Consider the following 27755-nt stretch of genomic DNA (forward strand, 5'->3'; position numbering starts at 1 on the left):
GCTAAATCTATTTACGGTATTTAATATATCCCTCATAAAGCCAGATTTACGCAGTGTGTGATAGAAACAGGATAAAGAAGTAGAGAATATTAAAGATTCTCACTCTGAAGAATTCCATGAACCAGACTGTCCTGATAACAACATCCTATAAAGAGAGAGCAACTTACTGAGAAATCTCTTTTGGGAGTGAGCTTCTTGGGGAAGTGATCAAAGGCATAGGGTTTGGTGCAGACAGGATAGCGGTTCCGGTGGATCTTGTAAAACAGGTGTGCTGACTTGTCGAGCCGATAATCACAAATGTACACATCTTGTTCCTTCACACCTTTGGGTCTCCCTAAGAGGTCACAATACCATTAAAGAACCCTCCTACTTCCCCTTCCCACACCGAGTTGCCCAGATAACCACCATACTATTGGGTCAGAAACTGGAGTAGCATTAGACTTTACAGGGGAAACACCATAGCTAATTTCAGAGACAGGACAAACAACTGACCAGTTGGTGGTAATGAGAGAGATCTCAGATATTAGTGTCAAAAAAAGGATGTAAGAATTGAAGGGTACACTGTAGGATTAAAACAAAACAAAAAGCTTACTGGAATTAGAGATTATTTGTATGCTGCACAGAAAACATTTTGAAGAAAAACCCAGATTATTATAGGGAGTTATGAAGATAAAATGAAAGTAGATAGGAGAAATGTCCATCTAGGAAATGAAAACTTTCTTATTGGGAAAAAAGGGCATCATTAGCATCAGAGAGCTCCAAGTAATTTACTAGTTTTAGAACGGAATATGTAGATCATTTTGAGAAAACAACTGAGATTAATGAGACAAAAACTGGGTTGGGTGTTTCAACAGATTATGATTATTTCATTAAATTTATTTTTAAACTTAAAAATATTTATTTTTCAAATAATATTTTATTATTTTAAGAGAAAGTTTATACAGCAAATTAAGTTTCCATTTATCAATTTTTATATAATTTTTGAACCTGATTACAACTTTCACAATGCGTCCGCATTTTCATTATATACATTCTGTTTGTTCTATTTCCACTGATATAGCTTCCTTTTCCTTCACATCTTTATTGTTGTTGTTAAGTACCATTGAGTTGGTTCCAACCCCTAGTGTCCCTGTATAGGGTTTCCTAGGACTGTCTGCAGTTCAAACACAACTTTGCAGACCAGCGCATTAACCCACAGCACCACACCGTAAATGTTGATCATTTGGCCTCTCACACTTGATTGTCTAAGTGAGCATATTATTCACAGATTCTACTGTTTATTTTATAAGCTCATCTTTTTTAGTAGAAAGATGTCCTCTAGAAATAGCTTGAGTTCCAAGTTCAAAGGTAAACTTGGGATGATAGTCTTGGGAGTTACTTTAATCTATATTGGTCCCATAGATTTGGTCTTTTCAGGAATTTGAATTTTGTTTGACATTTTCCTCTATTCTAATCTGGGATCATCTATTGTATCCCCACTCAGCATGTTTGGTATTGGTAACTGGGGCACCATCTAGTTCTTCTGGTCTCAGGTTAGAAGAGGCTAAGATTCATGTGAGTTATTAATCCTATAGAGTAGTTTTTCTTTGAGCCCTTGATTTCCTTTATTCTCTTTTGCTCCTACAAGTAGAGGCCATTAGTTGTATCTTAAAGGACTGCTTACAAACTTTTAAGACCCCGCACCCTACTTGCCAAGCTAGAACATTATTTTTACAAACTATGTTATGGCAATTTGTCCCAAGACAAATGTAACCCAGAAACTAATCCCACAAGTTATTTGGAGATGTCTAGGAAGCCTCCATAACTCTAGGTGCTTTCTTATATATAGATATATATGCAGTAAAAGGAGTCCTGGTATTGCACTATAGGATCAGCACTGGATTGCTAACCACAAGGTTGGTGGCTCAAACCTACCAGCTATTCCTCGGAAACCCTATATAGGGTTGCTATCGGTTGAAACCGACTCAATGGCACTAACAACAACATATGCAATACAAACAAACATGTATGTCTATATATGCCTAACACATAGTTATAAATGCCATGCATTTACTTGCATATATGCCTTCTTATATAGATATATGTATACATGTCTACCTACATAACCACATACATATTTTTTGGTTGTTGTTACTGTTGTTTCAAAATTGTATGTTATAGTATTTACCGAAATCGTCCTTTATTTCTTATGTATTCCTTAATGTCTTTATTTACCTTGGTCAAGTTGTGCTGACCTCACTCATATTTGGTATTGCCTTTTCCATCATCAAAAATAACAAGTGGCTATGCTGTAGGATAAGGGCAAGACCATAAGTTCAGTTTGAACTACAAGGTTGGTGGTTCAAACTCATTAGCCGCTCCTCGGAAACTCTATAATGAGTTACTATGAGTTGGAAATAACTCAATGGCATTAAACAACAACTATCTAGAAAGTAATTTCCCTTCTCCCCACCCCCAATCCCTGATAACATCAAAGGATCTTGCATTCTGTATATGATAGTTAATATTTACAAAACTCTCTAAGGTAGATGCTAATCCCTCTTTTCAGTGGTAAAACTGATATTTCGTCAGGAACTTACCCAAGGGCACATAGGTAAAAGGTGGTGAAGTTGGACTTTGACATTAAATAGCCTACACTGTTAAAACATGAAGTTTATAAAACGATTTCATTATCAGTATTATTTTAAATGTACAGAATTTATAAAGAACATATCTCCCTGTAAAGCTTAACAGAGAGCTTGATACATAGTAGTTATATAAGCCATTTCTCAACGAGCCCAGATCACTTACCTTTACAATATGTATAAAGATCTAACACACAGCAGGTCCCCACTACAGCCTCCAGGGGAATGATCTCATAGAGAGGGACCCGAAAGAGTTCATTGTGATAAAACCGACGGGATGGAGAGTGGTGAGTTTCGTGAGGACGGAAATAATGGTGACCAAAGGCAAACCGTTCTTCTCTTTTAAAAAAAGGGGGAAAATGAGAAGGTAGAGGTTTAGTTGATGTGGCAAGAACCTTGTGAATATTCAGTTCTGTGCTGCTAGGGCATAGCTGAAAAAAACACAGATAGGACATCATTACATACTTTTCATTCTTCCAAAGCTTCTCAATTCGGAAGATGTCAAGTTTATCTCGATTAATGTGAGATAACAGTCGGTATGACTGACGAACTGGGTGGCCATCAGGGGTGCGTCGACTATCCCTCATCAGATAAACACAGTCACCTAGAATGGCACAAAACACAGGAAAGGGTAAAAATGAATTTTGCATGAATTCTGCTAGGCATTCATTTATCTGACCCAGGGTCTACATTGAAAGAATTTATCATTTAAAACAATATAAATGTAGAGAGCTAAAACCAGCAGTCTAATGGTCAAGGTAGTTAATTCTGGACTGTGAGAATGACACAAGAAAGATCTTCCATCTTGTGGGCTTCCTATATGTTTTTCTAATCTTCACATTACTTTTATAATACTCCTGTCTCTCTACAAATTAGTTTTATTTTGTGTATCCGTGACAAGGATTATGTTGTTGCTGTTATTATGTGCCATTGAGTCAGTTCAGACTCATAGCAATCCTGTATAGGGTTTCTGAGGAGCGGCTGGTGGATTTGAAAGGCCAACCTTGTGGTTAACAGTCCAGTGTTTTTCCTATAGCACTACATCAGGGCTCCTATAAGGATTATAGGATATAGAAAATCTATTCATCTGGGTCATATGAGACAGAGTATTTAAACAGACAGCAGATACCTCCTGCTTTCAGAAGGTCAACTTTGACAAGTACGGTCTGGGTTATGGTCAGCTTCTGTGCACTCACCTTGACGAAGCAGCAAATCATCTCGCAGCAAACAGATGAAGTAGACACAACCAGGTTGGGCATAGTGGGGCCGAGGGATCATTGGTACTTCCTGATAAGAGCAGAAAGCCAATGGATAAGGGCTGGAACTGTACATCCAGCCTATTGAGCTCTATTCAAGAGAGGAAAAAAACTAAAACCTAGAATTCCCAACCAATTAAGACTTATTCTTTAGTCATATCAACATATCAGACACAACATACAAACACACACAAAGGTAAAAGTAACTAGAATTGTTAAACCTGTAAAAGCAAAGGCAGAAGATACACCTAACAGGTTAAATATCCCACACTATGTTCTATGAAGCTCTGTTTCATCTTGGGAGCATCTGAAAATATGTGAGGGGATAAAGGGGGATTTTCTTATAATGACTGGAGGATGTTACTGCATTTAGTGCTTAGGGGCCATGGTGGCTTAACCCTGTGTACTGACTGCATCTCTCCCAAAAAGAAACGTGTTCACCAAAACGACCAGCACACTGAAAAGAAACACTGTCTAATACTATCTTTTTACAGAAGTAACTTGGTCACAACCACACAAATAAGTATGTCAGAGCCAAGACAATAATCTACTTAATAATTTGTGCAAGTCATTCATCCTTCTCTAAACATTTTAACTGTAAAGTGGTCCTAAGACTAACCTTGGTTGATTTTAAGTCTACAGCTATTTTCACTATTAAACACTGACAAATATAAGGGTTATTTAGAATATCCAAGTTTTGGATTTTATAAGCAACTTCTTTTTTTGAACATTTCTGGATATAAATTTACAGAGCAAATTAGTTTCCCATTCAACAAACACCTTGGGTAATATTAGTTGTAATACCCTCAATGTAACAGAATACTTCCTACTTCCTCCCTGGGTTCCTCATTTTCATTTGTCCATCTTTTCTGCCTTCTTAATTTTGTTTTTGGGCAAATGCTGCCCTTTTGGTCTACAATACATCTTTTATGAATAGTTAGTATTTTTTAGAAAAACCTTAGTTTTATATATAGTATCTTTCCTTCCAAAAGTTTCTAAGTATTTTACTTTCCCTAAATCAATCACACTTCTTAGAAAAGAATGGGCAAAATTAGTGCTCCTGATATAAAATTTAAGAAACTGAGACTCAGAGAGGGTAATTTACCAGAGGAAACTACATGGCAGTAGCAGGGCATATAAAACACCATGTTTGATATCTCCTATTTATAGATGACAGAGCATTGTCAAAGGGGAGCTCACCCTGTCCACAGGCCTTGGGTCACACTGCTCACAAAGGTAGTGCTCTACATCTGAGTTTAGTCCCATACAGTCACAGTGCTGCCACACCTGCAGAAACAAAGGGCAGTTGGTGGGACTTTAGACTTATTGATAAGAAGTCCCAGGGATTAAAAATAAAAATTTAAAAATCTGAAATAGGATAAAGGGAAAGAAAGCAGGAACTAATAGATAAGTGGGTGACAACTTAGAGATAAATGGCAAAACAGGGTAAAAAAACAATGACCTGATGTCTGGATGCATAAGTATATTCTACTACATATTACAGTGTATACAAGTTTATATTATATACTATATTTTATAAATGCATGCAAGCATATAGCGTACTATATATATAAAGTATATAGATTAGTTTTATAATATATAGATCTGGGTAAAGAAAATGGGCAGATGGAAAAAGACTACGAGGAAAAGTGAATTTAACACAAAATTACTACTAAGTACTATAACATTTATAACAGAGCTATTCTAATGGCTGTAAAGTTGCAAACTATTTCTACTTACCCTAAATCTAATTCTATCCTCTCAACAATGCTGTGAGTTACTAACTCCCATTTTAATATAAAGTAACAAGTTAAGATATTTTAAGTGGGGCTGTGACAGTTGAAGGCCTTGACTTCTTCTCCAGAAGCCCTAAATGTATTATTGAACTCCACCTGTATTAATGCTATATATAGTGTACTATCTCTGACATTTTTTTAAAAGTAAAGCACTATCCTAAAGATACTATCATTCTCATTGATCCAGATTACATGAAAAGTACTCAGTGGAGAGTGGACAGAAGGGCTGGGAAGTAGAAAAAGAAGAGAAGGATAAAATGAAAGAGAGAAATATAAACAAGGGGAAAGAGAATATGATAATCAGTGAGTGAGAACAGAAACTATAAAAAGCCTATCAAGTCAGTCCAATAGAGGCAAGGGCTGGTTCTTTTAATAGGTCCCCATGCTTCTCAGGACTAGGTTTCTGCTTCACTTCCTGAACCTCACCATGCACTTGTCACACTGGATCATAAGGCCTTCATCCTTGTAAAGGCCACAGATACAGCGGATGACATCATCGTCCTTCTCATGCCCATTCTCCTTCTCAGAGACTGAGGTCTCACTGCTGTCTGCTTCACTTGCTGTCTCTCCCACGATCTCATCAATTTGGGCTGATGCCTCATGCCGGGCATTGTAATAGGCTTTCCGTAGGCGGCAAACATCTCTCCCAATTGGGGATTTACGCCCATAGTATTTCTGAAGAAAGCAGAAGGAAGAAATCATGTTTGATCTTCTCAATGTTGCTTAAAAATATCTAAAAAAAGTAGCTTGATTTTCTTTACCCTACTATTTGGTTAACAGTTTCTCAATAGAATCAAATATGAGGGGGTTTCAAAACGTGGAAAAATTCCATTTTTAAAAATTCGAAATTCCATGACTTTTTGAAGCTTCCTTGTTTATTTCTGTGCAGTCAGTAACAATTTAGGTAAGCAACTAAAATGAACTGAAGTTAGAATGTGAATGGTTTAGTTTTTCATTTGTTCTACTGTTCTTCAAATCTGTTCAATTATTCCTCTCATGAGCTGTACTATCCTCAGGGATGGTGGAATATGATTTAAAATCATAGGCATAACATGGTGGTGATGGTTATGTGCTGTGGAGTTGGTCCCGACTCACAGTGACTCTAAATAGCGTTTTCGAAGCTGTAAATCTTTATGGGAGCAGAAAGCTTCATATCTCTCCTGCAGAACAGCTGGTAGTATCGAACTGCTGACTTTGAGATTAGCAGCCCAACTCCTAACCACTACACTACCAAAGCTCCTTATAGGCATAATTGTTGTTGTTGTTAAGTGTCATTGAGTCAGTTCCGACCCACTGCGACCCTGTATAGGGTTTCTGAGGAGCAGATGGTGAGCTTGAACCACAGATCTTGTGGTTCAAACCAACTTTGCAGTCCAGCACAAGAACTCACAGCACCACACCATGCTCTATTTACTCTTGTCCTACAGATATCAAGGACAGAACTATGGGTTTTGAATGTATGTGGAAATTGGATTTCAACAGACACCATGTTATAATTTAAGACTGCTCTTAATTCTTCTGTTTTACTACCACAGTCAGTCTTCACTCCTGAGTTCCTTCATCTAGTACTCTCTTTTGTCCTTTAAATACCTAAGGTAATTCAAATAATAGTTTCATTTCTTCTAGGTAGCATGTAATAGTCCATCCTTTAATTCAGTCCATGGCCAAGTTCACTTAAATAAACTTCATTTATTCTACAACCTATTAGCATAATATATCTCAGTTGCATTACCAAGATTTGTTTCTAACTACTTCTTTGTGCATTTCACATATATTATTGTATCAAAGTAAAAACTATTGTTTACTACAAAGATCATAAATGTAGCAAGTATGTATAATGTGGCTCTATAAGATAAAGCACTGAGCTACATAGTCAGTGTTTCAAACTCACCTGCCGCTCCTCAGAAATCCCATACAGGATTGCCATGAGTTGGAACCTACTTGACAGCACTTAACAACAACGCATAATGTAAATATAAAGTGTTAATAATAAATTACGTTTTAACAAAAATTACTTTTTTGAGGTATGATTTAACCTTCTAGTCATGTCAATATCTTTAATATATAGTATTCTACTACTATATTTAATACACTGTGACACATATCATGAGTATTCAATAAAAATGGTTATCTTTTTCAAACTGAAATATGAAAGTTGATAGGACTAGAATATCAAAATAATGAAGTTCTAAAATGGTTCTTTTCAGGAAGAAATTCTTATATCTGTATCTGAATATAGTGAAAAATACCTCAGCATTCCGAAAGACCTTGAGCATGTCAGCATCAAACGCCTCCACAGTCTTATAATAACCAGTGAGGATCTGCTTCTCAATGGTGATCAGATCAAGGGGATCAGAGATCTTCTCATAATAATCAGCATTCCTGAAACATAAAGCTGGGGTGTCAATCTGTACACTTAGTACTTTACTAAAACCCAGATGATTCTCACAAATGTGGACCTACTTTTTCTTTGGGGGGAGGTTCAACAATGGAGCTGCCAGTGCTTGTCGGGAAGAATCTGCAAAAAAATGTAAGGTTTATTAAAAGAACTAAAGCTGCAACAAAGACAAAAGCATTAACTCTCAACTGGAAGTCTAGAACCCTTCAAATTAAAAGTTGGAAAAAAAAAATCTAAGTTTATTTTTTTTGTCTGACTATAAAAATACAGGAAGTTTTCATACTGTGGGTAAAGGTAGTGATCCAAAGATCCCGTTAAGATTTCCTGGGATATTGGTGATATCGGATATTGTATCTATATTTAAAATATAGCTCAATGCTAATTGGGTAATCAGAAGATCTTCATAATAAGAATAATGAGAAATAGAAACTTATTGAGGGTCCTGGGCTGCTTGGGGAAAATTACTGGTTAACAAATCTACCACAGTAAAGTATCATCTTAATAAAAAAAATGTTTTCTAGTTCACATTAATGACCTATAGTTAATGTTATTCTGTTGGTTTTTGATTCAATTGTCCAGATGCAGTGAAATGGTAAGTATATCTACATCCGTTTTATGCTTTGGTATGAGTTGTACCACAGTGTTACGAAAACAAAAATCCACAGTACTAGACCAATAAATAACATCATGAGAAAAGATTGAAGTTGTCAAAGACTTCATTTTGTTTAGATCCACCATTCACTATCATAAAAGCAGCAGTTAAGAAATCAAAGGATGTACTGCATTAGGCAAATCTGCTGCACAAGACCTCTTTAAAGTGTTCAAGAGCAAAGATGTCAGTTTGAGGACTAAGATATGCCTATAAGGTATTTTCAATAGCCTCATGTGCATGTAAAAGTTGCACAATGAATAAGGAAGATCTTAGAAGAAATGATACAATTGAGTAATGGTGTTGGAGAAGAATATTGAAAGTAACATGGACTGCCAACAACAAACAAATCTGTGTTAGAAGAAGTACAGCCAGAATCCTCCTTAGAAGCCAAATGGCCAGACTTTGTTTCTTATATTTTGGACATATTTTCAGGAGGGACCAGTCCCTGGAGAAGAACATCATGCCTGGTAAAGTGGAGGGTCAGTGAGAAAGAGGGAAACTCTCCCAATGAGATGGACTGGCACAGTGCAGCAGCAATGGGCTCAAGCATAGCGACTGTGAGGCTGGTGCAGGACTGGGCAGTGTCTCCTTCTGTTGTGCACGAGAACCGACTCAATGGCATCTAACAATAACAACATGGGGCTAGCAGAGCATGCAGAGAGAGATCTTTTGGAATATAAAGGGAATGGGTGCCACAAAACTACATTTTAGGATGCAAAGTTTTTATGTCTTAGGATTCAGAGATTGGTTCCTCCTTCCCCTTCAATTTCCTTATGCAGAAAGGCACTATATACCAAAGATAAACAGTAAACAGAAAGAAAGAACCAAATTCCTCAGAATTTAAGGGAAGAAAGGAAGACAAACCAAAGTTGATGGCAAAAGTAGTAATCTTCTTTGTCATAATCTCCTCCTCATCCTTTAAATTCCTGGCTAGAAAAAGTCGCATTATGAAAATTAGACAGCGAGTCTACGGTGCCTCTTGGAAAGAGTTACTAGGAAAGCAGGGACTTTGTCTAGAGGACAAAGGGCTTTTTCTTTGGTTCACTACTTTATGCCCAGGTTCTCGGTAAATTTTCACTGAGCGGATAGGATTTTCAGTAGTGGATGATTTCTAAGAACTGTAGGCCCACGTTGTTGCTGTTAAGTGCCGTCGGGTTAGTTCCAACTCATAGAGATGCTGTATAGGGATTCTGAAGTGCAGCTAATGAGTTTGAACCATCAACTTTCTGATTAGCAGTCCAAGTGCTTATTCTATAGCATCTCACCAGCCCCAGAAAAGGGCCCCCTGAGCAGTTATAATGGGCCCAGCTGTGGCCCTCAGGTGATCCAACCCAACATGTGCTACTTTACCTCTCTTCAAACCTCCAGAGACAGGAAGGGAACCTGGGGAGCCTCCTGAAAGGTGAAATCATCAATCACAAGACCTTGTCCATTCTACAGTCTGTTTACTGTAAACACAAACCCATAAGATTTTTGTATTTTACTTTAAGAGCTCTGATAGTGTACTGGCTGTTAACTATTAAGTTCAGCAATTTGAATCTACCAGATGCTCTGCAGGAGAAAGATAAAGCCTTCTCTGGGGGCAGAAAATACCAGCCCCTGGGAGGCAATGGAATCAGAGTTCTTAAGAAGGACACATGCTTGATATCTTAGAATAAGTTTTGTCTGTCTTTACCAGAGGCCTTGGAGTCTTGGTGTGGCGCTGTAGGATAAGCACGGACTGTTAACCACAAGGTTGGTGATTCAAACCCACCAGCCACTCCTCAGAAACCATACACAGAATCGCTATGAGTCGGAAAATGACTCAATAGCAATAAACAACAATCATCAGAGGCCTTGTAGTAGCACTGGACTGCTAATCACTGCTCCTCAGAAATCCTACATAAGGTGGTAAAGAGTGGGACATGACTAGAAGGCACTAACAACAACCACCACCAAAGGTCTTTGCGGTAGAATCCATCTGGAAGAAATGCTGTGCATGCAGCCAGTTAGCATGTTGTTGTTGTTAAGTGACTTTGAGTCTGTTCATCGCCTCCTATCCCTATGAATAAGCATGATACCTCTTCCCCACCTAAAACTTTTTTAAACCCCAGCAAAGCCTTTGTTTGGGGAGACAGAGATTACACTTTGTATTAAGCCCTCCTTGACTTTGCTTGCAAGCCTCTTAACTATAATAAATCTTCCCTTGTATAGAAACTCTGCCTCTCCCAACTATTCTTAACCAGTAGAAGGCAAGAACCCTCTGGTGTAGGGTGAAGGTGCAATAAGCACTATTGTTAACTACCTACTTAAAATTCAAAACCCCTCTTCTCTTCCCCTCCCCTACTCCCAACAGACATCCAAAGATGTATCATATATCTTAGAAAGGGAAAGAAGTGGGGTAAGGTGTTTACATAAAAACCTCTTTTAAAGTCATTTTCTTAGAAGTTTATCTCCTCTTCCTGAATACAGGGGTTCTTAGAATAGCAGTTCTAAACTACCAACTGTTCCGCGGGAGACAGATGAGGCTTTTTGCTCCTGCAAAGATTAACAGCCTCAGAAACCCTGTACAGGGTCGCTATGAGTTGGAACTGACTCCACGGCACATAGCCACCACCACCAGAATCTGTGAACCCTCCAAAATATATGTAAAATTCTATACATGCATATTTCTGGGGGAAAGGGTCCCTGACTTCTGTTAAATTCTTAAAGATATCTGTCAATCAAAAAAGGTTAAGAACCACTAATGTAATAAATTCACAATATTTTTTTCTTAAATTGCTAATTCACTGTGTCAGTCAGAGAAATCAGATCCAAGGAGAGACCTGTATCAGCTTCTATCTATCCTACAGTTAAAAACTGTGATTACTAAGCTACAACAAAATATAACACAAAACACAGACTTAAGTATGATATAATTTAATCAGTTTGATCTAGGAATTTAAAGCAATAATCCCTGGAGATTGCAATCAGTCAGTCCCATAATTTTATATTTTTAATAAAAGGTAAATAAGAGTAAAGATCAATTCCCAATCCTCAACTGTTACTTAGTCTTGGTCTTGGATATTTCAAGTGTGGGCAAGTAGTATGATTTAAAAAATAATCTCAGGGGACACAAAGATTAACTGGAATAACATAATCTCCAAACACAATATTCCATTTTAGTGAGTACTAAACTGGGGCCTTAAGGAGCTCTAGTAGCGCAGTGGTTACTAATTGGGCTGCCAATTGCAAGGTCAGCAGTTTGAAACTACCAGCTGTTCTATGGGAGCAAGAGGAGGCTTTCTGCTCCTGTAAAGATTTACAGCCTCGGAAACCCTGTGCAGGGTTGCTATGAGTTGGAACCAACTCCACGGCACATAACAATAAAACTGGGGCCTTAAAAGTATGTGAGCAGTTATCTAAGGTGCAACAAATGATCTCTCCCTATTGGCACAAGGAAGAATGAAGATAATCAGACATGAGACTTCTGGCAAGATGGCAGACTAGTCAGACCACAACATGGACCCGCTACAAGAAAAATGCAAGAGATCAAATGAAATAGACACAGATGAAAATCCTGGAACCCTGAATTTCAGAGGAAAAGTTAGAAAAGTGGACTGAGTGCTTGCTGGGAGGAGAAGCTGAGCAGAGACAATCTGGTGAATGACTGGCCAGATGCAGTGTAAACATATTAAGAGTAGTTTTGGCAACAAAAGGAGACCTGGCAGAGCAGGTTCACACAGGTGACTGGAAAGGTGCGATTCCTTCTTTTTTCCCATGCTCCCTGGTGACCAGAGGTGTGGCCAGTTCTCACCCTTATCCACCCCCAGTGCATACACACTGCTCTCCAGGAGTTCAGAGCCACACGATCAGGGGCCACACCAGTATGAGGTGGGGGCCAACTATACTGCTTCAGTGCAGCCAGCGACTTGGTGTCCCACTGTGGTTCCTGGATTTATACAGGTTCGGTTCCAGACATACAGAACCTGCATGAGCCATCAGACCAGCATTTAGCCAGTCACAGTGACTCCAAATGCTGTGTGGTCCTAACAGACATTGATACCAGCTCCAGCAAGGGCCTCCACCAACTGCTTCAAGATTGAGTGTCCTGAACATAGGTAACAACAAGGCTGATAGGAACTCCATCTAGGGCCAGGAATTCTGATGTCAGATCCTTCCCACACCTACCCTTGTGAGCCTCCTTGGTTTGCAGGAGCCCCAGACAGTTTTATCCTCTTAGGGTCCAACAGCTACACTGTTCTTTTGTTGTTTGGGGTTGGTTTTTTCTTTTGTTGTTTCATTGTTTTTATTTATTCTTTCTCCTCCTTAATTCTCTTTCCATTCCCTTAAACTTTGTCTTTCCTATTTCTACTGTTGGTTTTCCGTATTTTCTTCAGTTTCTCTTTTCCACTTTGCTTTTGATCTTTCTTTAATAGCCACTACTCTCTTACTCTTTTTATCTTCCCTCTCCCTGGTTTTCTGTTGTTTCTTTCCTTCTTTTATTTTCTCCATTAGTTTGTCTTCGATAGTTCCATTTCCTTGGCTATCTTTTATCATTACAGTTATTATATTCTTATTTTTTGGTTGCCGCCTGTTTTAATTTCTTTTCTTCTTTATTATTTGCTCTTTTCATTGTTGGGTCCTTGCTCGCTTATTCTGTTTTGTTTTCTTGTGTGTGGGTAGGTTGGGGAGGAGAAGTTTTCTGTTTCCCATCCAACAGGAGACAGCGACCATGGCCACAAAACCCAGCTCACAACCTTATCAGCAGGTCCACCCACTGGGCAAGTACCAGTACCAACTCCTATAACACCTAATCAATGATAGAAGCCAACACTAGCCAAACACATCCTAAACTGAGGAGCACAAACAGTGAACAAGAATGGTGTACATACTTCCATTTTCCAACTTCACACACAGGAGACAGTTGATGAGAGTTTAAGATTACACCAACACATGATAATCAATTAAATATGATAACTCCACAATGCCCTGGAGACAACAGACAATTTTAGCTCACATTAAGAAACATGATAGAATGGCTCAAACAAATGACTAAGATACAGAGCCAGAAAGCTTTTCTGAGGAAGACAAGGTAATGGAAATGACTGAAAAAGAATTCAAAAGAATGATATTTATGTACCTTCAAAGGAATGGTAGAAAGATCAAGGAAAAACAAGGAGAACACAGAAAAAAAAAAAGAGAAGTATTCAGGAAAACACTGTAAGAACAGATGGACAAAATAAATGCAAATTTTGAAACAATACAAAGCCTACAATTAGAAATCCAGAGGAGTAATACTAAGATATCAGAAATGTACAATATATTGAAAAGGCAAAGCAGATTCAAAGCAATGAAAGCCTCAATTTGTGAGTTTGAAGAGAAATCTCTCAATACCAGTATGCTAGAAGAACCATCAGAAAAAAGAAGGAACAAATCTGAAGAAAGACTAAGAGTTATGTGAGAACACCAAGAAGAGGAACAACTTACATTACAGGTGACTGGAATTCCAGAACAGGAAGAGATAATAAAAAGTATAGAGAAAGCTGTCAAAGAGTTGTTGGAAGAAAACTTCCCTATAATTATGAAAGACATAAAAATAAGTTGAATGAACCCAAAATAAAATCACCAAGACATAGCATAATAAAATTCTCCAAAACCAAAAACAAGGAGAGAATTCTCAGAGCAGCTTGGAAAAACAGAAAGTTACCAGCAAAGGAGAACCAATAAGACTAAGCCCTGATTTTTCAGCAGAAACCATGCAAGCAAGAAGGCAATGAGATGACATGTAAAAGACAAAGAAAAAACTGCCAACCAAGAATCATATACCAAGCAAAGTTGTCCCTCAAAAATATGACGGTAAAATTATGATGTTTCCTGATAAAAAGAAATTAAAGGAATTTGTAATGACCAGACCAACCTTACAAAAAACACTACTAAAGGGTGTTATTTAGACTGAAAACTAATAAAAACAGATAATTTGAGATTACCATTCATGACAACACCACTCTGAGCTCAATCCAGACATGAAGTATTAAAAGTAAAACAAACCTACAAGACTGAGGTCAGAAGTACTTGGGGAGGGCCGCACAGTCAGACTGGCTGCTGAGATTAACGCTTTATTGGGGTGGTGTCCGCATATCATGGAGAGATAGACACTGCTGCCTTTGATTGGCCTTGGTCCTCACATCTCCAAAAAGAAGCAAGATCTTGATAAGCTCTATGAGCTGAAGTCCAAAACTCAATAGATTGTGAACCAGTTTGGCCCGTCAGCCCTTATCAACCTCTCCAATTTCTCATCCATAAAACCAGAACCTGCCAGCACCCCTCTACAAGGCTCCATGGCCAATAACACTGCAGTAGTAAAGATACCAGGCACTCCTGGAACAGGAGGGCGACTCAGGCCTGAAAACAACCAGGTATTGACAAAGAAGAAATTGCAAGACTTAGTAAGAGAAGTGGATCCTAATGAGCAGTTGGATGAAGATGTGGAAGAGATGCTGCTGCAGACTGCTGATGATTTTATCGAGAGTATGGTTAACAGCAGCCTGCCAGCTTGCAATGAATCACAAGTCCAGCACCCTGGATATGAAAGATGTCCAGCTGCATCTAGAGCGCCAGTGGAACATGTGGATCCCAGAGTTTGGCTCTGAAGAAATCCGACCCTACAAAAAAGCTTTCACCACAGAAGCTCACAAAGAATAGCACTGATCTGGAAAACAACCAAGAAATAACACATGGAAAAAGGTCAGGGAATGGACATCAATGCATTTGGAGATACTTAAGCTGAGGCCTTAGCCATCTCATCCATGGCATTTTTTTGAATGCTTTACAGAGAAGCATATAATTTTTCTTAACATTGCAGCAATATCTATAATGACTGAAAGGATCTGCCAAAGGTAGCGTAGTGGTTACAAATCGGGCTGTGAATCGCAAGGTCAGCAGTTCGAAACTACTAGCTGTTCTGTGGGAGAAAGATGACGCTTTCTGCTCCTGTAAAGATTTACAACCTTGGAAACCCTGTACAGGGTCGCTATGAGTTGGAACCGACTCCACGGCACATAACAACAACCCCGACACCCAGTCCCTCTTCTCTGCCATCTCAGAGAGGAGCCATGTATCTTCTATAGAAGATTTTATTTGTGGTTTATTATATAAGTGATTGAGTATGGGACAAAGCATTATGATCTTGTTTGGTGAAACAGTATTAGCAAGACATGTAGAGGTTTTTGTTTCCTTCTCCCCTCACCTTTCCCTGTACTTTGTATAACATCAGTGTTTATAAGAATATGACTTGCATTTGCTTTTACAGAATAAAGAAGTTATTGATCAAAAACCAAACCAAAACAAAACCCTACAAGACTTAAAAAAGAGAACCAGAGATACGAATTTATAATGAAGTCAACTACAAAGCTAAAAATAGATACAAAACTTCCAAAAGGCAAGGAAGTCAAGTAGATTTCAAGCTACAAGACTGTTTTAAATATGGAAAAATAATAATAAATTACAGGGTAACCTCAAAGAAAATGAATACATTTACATATCAAAATTTTAAAAAGAGGAAACTCAGAAAGGTTTAGTAAACATTAACACAACAGAAATTAAAATGCAAACAAAACACACAACAAAATGAACTCAGTGCACAAAATTATGTGGAACAAAGAAACCATCAGTACCACAAAAAAACACAGCAAAATGACAGCAATTGACTTATACTTATCAATAATTACACTGAATGTAAAGAGATTAAATGTACCAGTCAAGAGACAGATAGCTGTCTTTTGAATCTTGGTTTCCCTTGCATACTATTATAAAATAGACACTTGAGGGGGAAAGAAAAGAATAGCCAGAAATATCACCATAGAAAGCTTGTAAGTCCATCTTCTGCCTATAGCTGATTGGAATACCTAAAATGGGGCTACAACAGGCCCAGTGAAGGAGGCTTCCTGCAGAGCCTTTGCATTACATAAGGCCATAGATGGAATCCTGAACCCTATCCAGAATCTTCTGAGGTGGGAAATTTCCACTGGAAAGGACAAGCAGACCAGCTTGGAGCAGCTAGAAGAACAGAAGATATTTCTTGAAAGAAAGCCTGACAGGAAAAATACAAAACAATAATGGCAGTCCAACTGACTACTACAAGAACAAACACTTTGCTCATCCAGGAGACATCAAAGCAAGCGGTTGGGTCCCTTCAGGGCAAACCCCCTTCCAAGACCAAGACTCAATGGGAATACATAAGCAGACACACGTACTCTGACTGGTGAACACTTTGGTCAGTGATAAGGGGAAGTGAGGGAAAAACAGCAATGAAGCTGCGAGCTAAGCCCAACCATGTTCAATAGATTCCTGTGAACCCGGGTGGAAACCTGGTTGGCCAGCAGTATGGCAAGACCTGGGGATTCCTGGGCCCAGTGTCAGTGACATAGCCACAGAGGGCTGGAGTGGACAATGAAGTGTCCAGCTGATAAGAAGAGAGGGCATATGTATAAGAACACCCACACCTGCAGATAATACCCACTTGACCTAGCTTCAATGGCTGGATGATCAGAGCTCAACTAGAAGAAGGAAGAAGAAGAAAAAATGAAAGATCTGATACAATTTGATGAACTTGACCTATACCTATGGATGCAGTAGCTCAAGACAGAACAAATCTTTGTAGCAAGGATCATTCCCACCCCCTCAATATACAGGGTAGACAAGGATGGGCAACTTGGACATTGGCTAACCAAAATGTTGGGGCTAAAAGGCAAGAAGCGACTGGCTTAAAAGCTTTTAAGAGGGAACCTAGATCCAGAGAGCACAGAGGAAGGTAGAATCTCCACTGAGTAGTATCCAATCTGTCTGGGCAGGGCTGATGAAAGGAGATGGGGATAGCACTCATATAGTACAGTAGTGAATAATTACAATCAGGACTGACTGTGAAGGTTGGAAATGTAAAGGTAGACGTTTTGTAGCAAAAGGAGGGGAGTGGTTGACTTTGCAGGCCAGGAGTGGAAGTCCCTGGGACCATCAAGAGAGATGAGAAGAGTGAGGGACCCTACCCAGAGAAACAGTAGACGCCAGAGATGGAGGCAGAGATGATGACGTGGAGAGATGGCTGGGAACTCTAGACCCAGAGAGGGAGAGGGGCTGTGTGCTGATGACCAGGGGGCAGGCTTGCGGGGTGTACCTTTTGGTTGGTTGGTGATGCATAGAGGGGACTGTAACTATGGCAATATAACAATGTACGATAGGATGAATGTAAAGCTAATGTTCTTCTATGTAAACTACCACATAATTCACAATAAAACAGTTAAGAGACAGAGAGAGCAGAATGGATAAGAAAATAGATTCTTCAATATGGTGTTTACAACAGACATCAAAAAGATGGAGACAGCCTAAACACCCAACAACAGTAAAATGGTTAAACAAACATTGATACATACACACAATGAAATATCACTCAACATGGAAGAATAATGAAGACTCTGCGAAACAACTCATGACATGGATGAACATTATGCTGAGTGAAATTAGTCAATCACAAAAGGACAAATATTGTATCAGACTAATGTAAAAAGTTAAGAAAAGGTTTTCTTGGTAAAAGAAACAATCTATGATGATTACAGGGAGCATTAGGGAAGGGAAATTATTCACGGGCTAGAGGGTACACACATGCTAACATGAGTGAAGGGTAGGCTATATACAACAAGAGGGAGGTTAGCACAGGAAAGATGAAGGTAATGGGAAACACAGGAAGGAATGGAATGTCAAAGTGAATAGAGGTAAATACTGTTAATTTGTTGGTACATGTAAGAGATTGTAACCATTGTAAAGAAGCAAAGTATATGATCTGTTGAATGTAAAACTGATGCTCTGCTCTATAAACCTTCAATTTCCAATAAAAAGTTTAAGTAAAAAAGCCAATCAGATACATTGAAACAATTAGTTCAAAGGACTAATGAGCTATGTAAACCCCAGACTCAATGAATCTGAGACCTGAAGAATTAGATGATTGGTTTTCTGTTCAACAATTCATATACATTTTGATTTGTGACACTGAATGCAATCCCCACTCTTCCTACTACCTTTTAGTATTTACTATTTCCATTCATCCTTCTTACCTTCTGAACTTTATCAACCTTGGCAAATGGATACACCACTGCTAAACTCTGAATAGGATCACAATAGGAGGCCACAATAGACAGAGTGGGTGAAAAACGTGGAGCAAAATTTAAAATAAAATAGACCAGATTTTCCTGGTCAAATAGTTTGATTGAAACACGGAAACTATGTCTCTTAGATATCTTTCAAGGCCGGAAATGCACTCACACCTGTGGCTCAACTTATAGCCAAATGACAGACAAGACTCTAAGATGAATAACACCAGAGAGGTATGCACTTGTTAGAATAATCAACCATATGAGATCAAAACGGCAGCATTTGCCATAGGATAAGCTTAGATAGGAAAGAGGGATGAATGGAAATAGTAAACAGAGGGAGGATATAAGAAGAGTGGGAATTGCAGTCAATGTCACAAATAAAAATGCATATGAATTTCTGAATAAAAACAACAATTTGCTCTGTAAACTTTCAACCAAATCACATACAAAAAAGGAGAGTGAATTGGGGTGGGGGTGGGGGTACTGTCACCTTTATAAGAGATGATACCATCACAGATCTCTTTGAAGATCTGGGCTAGGCGGGCTGCTCGAGCCACTTCAATGTTTTCTTCTGCAGCTGCTAACCGTCTAGTTCGAACAGATCGAGCTGTTTGCAGGGCAGAGAACTGGGTCATGAAGACATCTGTAAAGATAAAGTGAAAATTAATAATGAAAAGAGAAGCTCTGTGTGGCTTCTCTTTCTCAGTGATTGCTGCCATTTGTTCTGTATTTACCTTGAAGGGACTAAATAGATTATTGGGTATGATGTTCTTTCTCTCCACTTAATGAAAATTTGGGAAACACGAGCTTACCAAAAACACAAATGCTGCAAGTAAAGAGGGACCTAAATTATTTTACCTTAGTGGTCCAGATTTTATAATATACAGTGTAGTAGTTGTGTGGCACTGTGGGTTAATTCACTGGAATGCACAGTTGGTTTGAACTGCAAGGTTATTGGTTCAAGCTTACCACCTGCTCCTTGGAGACCCTATACAGGGTCACTGTGGCTCGGAACCAATTCGACGGCACTTAACAACAACAACAGTAGTTGTAAGTCTGGGGTCCAAAATCAGTTTATCTATATTTGCTGTCAGGCCTCATTACTTACTATCTGTGTGACCTTAGGCAAGTCATTTATGCTCAGCTTTGCAACTATAATATAGGATAATGGTAGTACTCATTTCAGAGCTGCATATTTCACTTATTTGTAGGATAAGCTAACAAAAAGATTGGCAGTTTAAACCCACCAACCACTCCGCAAGAGAAAGATGAGGCTTTCTGCTCCCATAAAGATTTACAGCCTCAGAAACTTTATGCAGGGTCCTGTGAGTCAGAATTGATTTGACGGCAGTAGGTGTTTTATTGTGTGTGTGCAGGTTAAATCATATTTTTAATTTGGTTAGCCTAGTGACTGATATACAAAGGGACTTCAAAAAGTTTGTGGAAAAATTCCATTTTCTTTTAAGTCCATTTTTTCATGTATTTTTTTAAGCGCTCTCAAATAATACATACTTGTTATAACCAGAATATTTGAACTATATATATAAATTCAAAGAATTTCTGGTGATTTAACCACTGAAAGGATATGAGATTGAAGGCAAATTTCTAGGTTCCCACATAGCACACAGCATGGAGAATGCTTCTAATTTTTAAGAGGAAGAGGGAAATAATGTTCAAAGCATGTATGTTTGAACACTTTATTTTTAATTAGAAAGAACATTTGGACATGCTAATTCCTCTCATTTCAGTTTATTCTGTGTAACAGACTTTAACTCAGGAATGCTATTATATGATTCACTCATGATGGTTAAAAAACAAACAAACACACTTGAAGGCTTATGTGAATAGTGCTAATCTAAATGTGGGAAAAGGGTATTTGAATTGATCCTAGGTGACATTTTTCCTCCCAGTGTATTTGAGAAGGGAACACATTTTAAAGAGCTGGTATGTTTTATGCCTATATGTTTTGAATCGACTAGTTTATTTTCCCCCTGAAAGTAACTAAAATAATCACTTTTGGAATAACCTCACGAAATTTACAGGAATATTTCCCAGATCTTACCAGACTTAATGTTCCCATCATCTCGGCAGATGCCATTCCAGCGGGTATATAATGATGCTGAGTGAATATTATCACTGGTGTGCTTTACTTCTTCCTGTTTCTGCCGAATCTTCTCCCAGTTTCGGACTAAGAACACATGATGCTTTAATACAAAGTTTCTTCAAGGAAGAAAGAAGGAAGTTTATTAATTCAATATTTATTCTATGACTACTAATTATATGGAGTCCTGGTATGGTGCTATAGGTTAATGCACTGGACTGCAAGGTCAGTTTGAACCACAAAGATTGGAGGTTCAAGCACATCAGCCACTTCTTGGAAACCATATACAGGCTCACTCTGAAATGGAACTGACTCAATGGCACTTACCAACACCACCAACTAGTTATATGACTGCTAATAGATGATGTTAAGGAGCTCTGGTAGAGTGGTGGTTATGAATCGGGCTGCGAACCTTAAGGTCAGCAGTTCGAAATTACCAGCCGCTCTGCAGGAGAAAGATGAAGCTTTCTGCTCCCGTAAAGATTTACAGCCTTGGAAACCCTGTATAGGATCGCTATGGGTCGGAGCTGACTCAACGGCACTTAACAACAACAATAGATGATGTAAGTGAATGCTTACAAGTGAACTGAGCTGGAGTAAAGACTATATATGATGAGGCTTCAAAAAATCTGTGGAAAAAGAGCCTTAAAAGATAATGAAATTTCCTCAAAAACTTTTTGAAGCTCCCTTGCGTATGGAGAGAGCATTATTTGTAGATCCTATTGATCACCTTGGCGTGCTGTTGTGGCGCTGTGGGTTAATATACCAGACTGCAAAGCTGTCTGAACTGCAAAGTCAGCAGTTCAATGTCACCAGCTGCTCCTTGGAAACCCTATACAGGGTCGCGATGGGTCGGAATCGACTTGACGGCACTTAACAACAACAACATTGACCACACTTTGAGTCCTGGTGTGGCGCTGAAGGATAAGCACTGGACTATTAACAGCAAAGTCAGAGGTTCAAACTCACCAGTCACTCCTCAGAAACCATACACAAGTCACAGTGAATTGGAATTGACTTGACGGCACTTAACAACAACAAAAACAGTGACCACCTAAGTTGTGTGTGACGCTGTAGGATATATAGGATAAACACAGGACTGGTAGCAGTTCAAATCCACAAGCCATCCTCAAAAACCTTATACAGTGTTACTATGAGTTGGAAGTGACTTGATGGCAGACAACAACAGAGACCACCTGAGTGTACCAAGGGTGTATATTTTAAAGGATTAAAAATAGCACAAATCAGCCTTGATAATCAAAACTTGACAAGAGCAAGATAAAAAACAATTTTTGATAAAGGAAACAAGTATAAATTGCTACAATTTGATGAACTAAACCTATACTTATGGATGTAATAGCTCAAAATACCAAATGAGAGAGAAGGAGCCTTCAGATCAAGTATCAATCCTATCCCCACTGCATACAGGGTTGAAAGGGATAGGCAACTTAGACATTGGTTATGTGGGGGTGATAAAGGCATGAAGTGACTGGTTTACAAGTTTTTAAGAGGGAGTTTAGTTTAAGAGTATGTGGGGAAAGATAAAGTCCCCACTGAATAGTTTTCATCTTGTCTACATGGGTCTGGTGAAAAGAGGGGAATAAGATTCTTATGATTCAATAGTAATTGTTATCATGATTAATTGCGACTATCACCACTGCAAATGTAGAAGTTTTGTAACAAAAACAAGGGAGTAGTTAATCTTATAGTCCAGAAACAGAGGACCCTAGGGCCTTCAAGGGAGAAGAGCACAAGTGGAATGCAAGACCCTATCCAGAGAAGCAGTGATACCAGAGATGGAGGCAGAGATGAGGACACGGAGAGAGGAAGCAGCTGAGGACTCTAGATTCAAGCAAAGAGAGGGACTGGGTGCTGGCGGCCTGGAGGCAGGCTTGCAAATGTGCACTTTGGTTGTTTAAATTATTATATGTGTTCCTGAATGTTTTTCTGTGTATCTGCCACCGCCCCCCAAAAAACCCCAGAGGGAATGGAAGCAACTACTATTGAATGATGATACATGAAGGAGATTGTAATCACTGCAATGGAACGATGGTGTAAATCAGATGTTCTCCCATGTAAACTTATTACTCAGTTCACAATAAAAAATTTAAAAACAAAACAAGTAAAATAAAATTCTGTTCTTTAAAACAAACATAAAAATAGCAAAAATCTATGACCACAAAAGCACAAGCAGTAAGACAGATAACCGGGATCTCATAAAAATTTAAATATTTTTTTTCATCAAAGGACTTTAGAGAGATGCACACATATCAAAACTACAATAAGAAACCATCTCAGCCCTATTAGAATGGTGATGATTAAAACAAAACCAACAACAATAAAATAAAATAAAAAATGGAACAACGAGGTACTAGCGAAGTTGTAGAAAAACTGGAGCCTCATCAATTTCTGGTTGGAATGTAAAATGATACAGCCACCACGAAAAACAGTTTGGTGCTTCCTCAAAAAGTTGCACATAGAACTACCACATGATTTAGAGTGGAGTCCTGGTGTGGCGCTGTGGGTTAATGTACCAGACTGCAAAGCCGTTTGAACTGCAAGGTCGGCAGCTCAAACTCATCAGCTGCTCCTCAGAAATCTTATACAGGGTCGCACAGGGTTGGAACCAACTCGATGGCACTTAACAAAAACAACAACAATCTTAAGCATATATAACCAGAAGAAGTGAAAGCAAGAAAACAAATAGAAACCTGTATGCCAGTGTTCACTGAAGCATTTTTCATAATAACCAAAAGGTAGAAACAAAGTGGAATACTACACAGTCATAAGGGTTAATGAAGATATAATGCATACGACTACATGGAGAAACCTTAAAAATGTGCTGAGTGAAATGAGTCAATACATATAAACCAAAAATTGTAAGTGGTTTTCAAGGGTAGAAGGGATGGGGGAAAGGAGAGCTTGTTTAATTTAGGGGGCAGTGAGTTTATTTGAATGGTTTAGAAAAGGATAGTGAGAATGACATCCTGAAGAATGTGGTCAATGTCACTGAACTTTACATGTAGAAATGTTGAGATGGCTTCTTGCTAAGAATATTTTCACTACTATGAACTTGAAAACATAAAAACAAAAGATCAATAGATCATTCCTTCTCATGCTTTTGTTTTACTTTAAAATTACGGAATAATGGAAAATAGGAGTCGGGGGAAGGAGACAATAAAATTCACCCATAAATCCTGTTACCAGTGTTGATGGTTGTGTGTCATTGAGTCGGTTCCTACTCACAGGGACACCATATAGTGTTTCTTGAAGCTGTACATTTTTGTGGGAGCAGAAAGCCTCATCTCTCTCAGGATAGCTAGTAGATTTGAACTGTTGACCTTATGGTTTGCAGTCCAGCTCGTAATCCACTACACTAGCAGGAGACAGCTCTTAAAAATATTTTAGTGAATTTCTATTCAGATCTTATTTTAATGAATTTCTTTTATAACTGAGATATTCAGATTTATATCTTGTTATTTTTCATATAATATAAAACATTTCTCTGTATTATTCACAAACAACTGGAACACTTGAATGGATGCCAAAAAATTGGCTATTAAGGTATCCTAACCTGAAGGGCAGTGTTTTTTGGAGTATTTGTATACATTCTAAAGCTGCCAGTCATTACGTATGGGCTCAGAATTACCTATAGACAAGGCGAGCTACACTGTCAAATAAAGGCAAAGATAAGACAATGCAAAAAGAGATTAAAATGTGGATAGGCATGCTAGGCAGACTGTTAGGTATAGTACTTTCATATGGATTTAAATTTAAATGAGTTATGTGTATCTTGGCTAGTCCTACAAAATTTTGGAGATAACATTATTTGAATCTTACCATAACATATATGTAAGTGAACTTGGTTGGATAAACCACAAACTATGGGTCTCAGTAATACAGAGTATATTAAACAGGCTACTTTTTACAGTTTCTGACCTTGACTATAAAAAGGAATCAACTAGAAAACATTAAAAATTACTTATTGATGTCTGAGTTCCACCTTTGAAAATTCTGGTTTAAGTGGTCTGGAGTGTGGCTTAGGGGTGATGGTGGCACAGTGGGTTAAGTGCTGGGTTGCTAAAAAAGGTCAGCACTTTGAACTCACCAGTTGCTATGTGGGAGAAAGATGTGGCAGCCTGCTTCTGTAAAGACTGTTGTTGTTTTTAAGTGCCGTCGAGTCGATTCTGACCCAGGAGCAGCTGGTGAGCTTGAACCACAGACCTGAGGGTTCACATGACTTTGCAATCTTAAGTATTAATCCACTGAGCCACAACAGGACTCAAAGCCTTAGAAACTTTATAGTTCTACTCTGTCTTACAGGGTTGCTAATAAATCAAAGTCACTTGATGGCAATAGGTCTGGTTTGGGTTGGAGTGTGGCCTGAGTGTTGGGATTTTTTTAAACAGCTTCCCAAGCTAATGTGCAGCCAAGGTTGAAAACCAATGGTCTACATTTCTCTAAAGTTTAAAATTTTTGTGACTAAAGGGGCTAAAATTCCAATAAGGATATAGATGAGGATGAGCTCTCTGAGATATTGAAATTTATATTCAGAAAGGTTGTGAAATATCTGAAAAATAGAAGACATAGTCACTAAACTTACTTCTAACAGGGGACAAATCTTATCTAAAATATAAGGAAGACCAGAAATGACTACTGTGGTCCTTTTTATTGTTCTGGTAATACGGTAACAAATCAGGTATTCTTAATTTGGGGTTATGGATCCCTCTGGCAGTAACTCTTTTCCTCCAAATAATAAACTAAAGGGAAATACAGTTTTATAAACAAAACAAAACACTAAAATTCACGATATTAGTTCTTGATGTATTAAATGACAAGATCTAGTTGAGGGTCTAGCAAGTAGAATAGCACTTTTGAGCCAGTGATGAGCATACATAATATTTCAAGGTATGTGTAACATCTGTAATCAGATTTGAAAATATCTGTGATATTAACTGGTGATAAATACTATAACATTGATTATGGATACTGTTAATACCATGTTTTCTTTTGCTTTTGACCTATAGTCATACTTGAAGAAAATGCTAAATTTCAATGAGAAATTAGGGATGATAAGATGCAATTTCTTTCACCATCCAAGTTCACAGATTTCCCCAACTCAAAGATTGTATTAAAGAATTTGGCTCAAATACATAGATATATAAGGATTCCTGGTAGCACTAGACTGCTTACATGAAAGGTAAGAAATCCAAACCCACCAGCTGCTCTGCGGGAGAAAGATGAGGCTTTCTGCTCCTGTAAAAATTTACAGCCACAGAAACCCTATTCCAGGTCACTAGGAGTCGGAGTTGACTCAATGATGGTAGGGATTTTTGTACAGATGTATAATGATTTTTTAAACTGACAAGACAATCATACAATTTAAAAAGGACTCAGGTAAGAAAATCTACTTTACCTCTCTCGATTGGACATTGGCTTCATCTGTAATTGGGGGGTCAATCTTGTAGGGGTGTTGATGTTTTCACTGGGTTCCTCGGAGAGGTGGCCTCTCTGAAAAACAAGTGGATCAGATTATAGAAAAATAAATTCAATCAGGAAACACCTGTAAGAATGTAGGGATGTCACCCTTTGATAATTCTTTCATTCTAAGAATTGTCTGTAAGCAGCTGTTTGGGGGAAAGCTATGAGATCATTATTTACCCTTTTCTTTAGTTTGTGCTTAGACTTCCTCTTCTCTTTTGACCGTCCAGGTTTTTTATGTGTGGCCACAGGCTGGCTGCTTTTGCTGATGGCGAGTCCATTCATGCGTTGACTTTTGCCTCCAATGATTCCTCGACACTTCTCAAAGCCACATTTGCATAGTTGCTTTGAAGGGAAAACAGAATAATTTTTGTTAACCTGCAGTCTCACAAGTTCAGAGAAGACTTTGCCTGGGGATTTGGACACCTAATAGTAAGCTTGAATCAAGGAATTTTCATATAGAGGAAAATAATTTATTGGGAATATAACAAATAGAAATGTGTTTCCACTAAAGAGAAAAAAGGAAAAGTTGACCTTTAGGAAGACTTCTTGAACAAAAGAGTCAGTAACTAATTTGAGACCAAAAATGCTTGGGCAATCTCATTATTCAGATTCTGAAAGAATAAGTGAAACCTGAGAAGCACTAGTAACTTTGAATTGTGGTGCTGGTGAACAACATCGAAAGTATTGTGGACTGCCAGGAAACAAACAAATCTGTCTTGGAAGGAGTACAGCCAGAATGCTCCTTGGAAGCGAAAAAAGTGAGACTTTGTCTCATACTTTGAAGGCATCAGCATGTAAAATGACATCATGTTTGGTAAAGAAGAGGGTCATCAGAAAACAAGAAGAAAACAAAACAAAAACAACAAGACTTTCAACAAAATGGATTGATACAGTGACTGCAACAAGGAGCTCAAACATAACAATTAGGAAGATCAAGTAGTCTTTAGTTAGAACTGACTTGATGGAATTTAACAACATTTATCCTAAAAAGGAGGCCTTTTAAAAACAAGCATTCCTTGGATAAACAAATTGTGGTACATACACACAATGGAATATTATGCTACACTGAAGAATAACAAGGAAGCGGTAAGCCACCGCATAACATGGATGAACCTTGAGGACATTATGCTGAGTGAAATTAGTCAGTCACAAAAAGAGAAATACTGCATAGGACCACTACTGTAAAAGACTAAGAAAAAGAAATTATACTAAAAGGGGGTAGGGGGAAGTCTTTGTTGGTTGTTGGGAAGTTGGTGATGTGTGGGGGGAAGGGTGGAGGGCAGAGCGCAGGATGGGGATTGGACACAGGAGAGCTTGGGTGCTAGGGAGCGGGGCAATATA

The 27755-nt window shown here is 38.4% G+C and overlaps 1 protein-coding gene and 1 pseudogene across 1 annotated transcript in view; one reads left to right on the forward strand and one right to left on the reverse strand.

Moving 5' to 3' along the window:
- ASH1L (ash1 (absent, small, or homeotic)-like (Drosophila)) overlaps positions 1–27755 on the reverse strand; it is a 329236-nt gene that overhangs the window by 2728 nt on the left and 298753 nt on the right. The window contains exons 15-26 of the mRNA XM_006861559.1: positions 26592–26756; positions 26347–26441; positions 20892–21049; positions 19320–19472; positions 8140–8194; positions 7926–8058; positions 6103–6351; positions 5081–5167; positions 3821–3911; positions 3090–3228; positions 2791–2963; positions 168–334 (exon numbers count right to left, since the gene is read on the reverse strand). Of these exons, the coding sequence (XP_006861621.1) occupies positions 168–334; positions 2791–2963; positions 3090–3228; positions 3821–3911; positions 5081–5167; positions 6103–6351; positions 7926–8058; positions 8140–8194; positions 19320–19472; positions 20892–21049; positions 26347–26441; positions 26592–26756 (1665 nt within the window). The remainder of the gene's footprint in view (positions 1–167; positions 335–2790; positions 2964–3089; positions 3229–3820; positions 3912–5080; positions 5168–6102; positions 6352–7925; positions 8059–8139; positions 8195–19319; positions 19473–20891; positions 21050–26346; positions 26442–26591; positions 26757–27755) is intronic.
- Positions 14942–15418, forward strand: LOC102832226 (annotated as a pseudogene).

The sequence above is a fragment of the Chrysochloris asiatica genome, unplaced genomic scaffold (genome assembly GCF_000296735.1).
Source record: "Chrysochloris asiatica unplaced genomic scaffold, ChrAsi1.0 scaffold00042, whole genome shotgun sequence".
In the NCBI taxonomy this organism is placed as follows: domain Eukaryota; kingdom Metazoa; phylum Chordata; class Mammalia; order Afrosoricida; family Chrysochloridae; genus Chrysochloris; species Chrysochloris asiatica.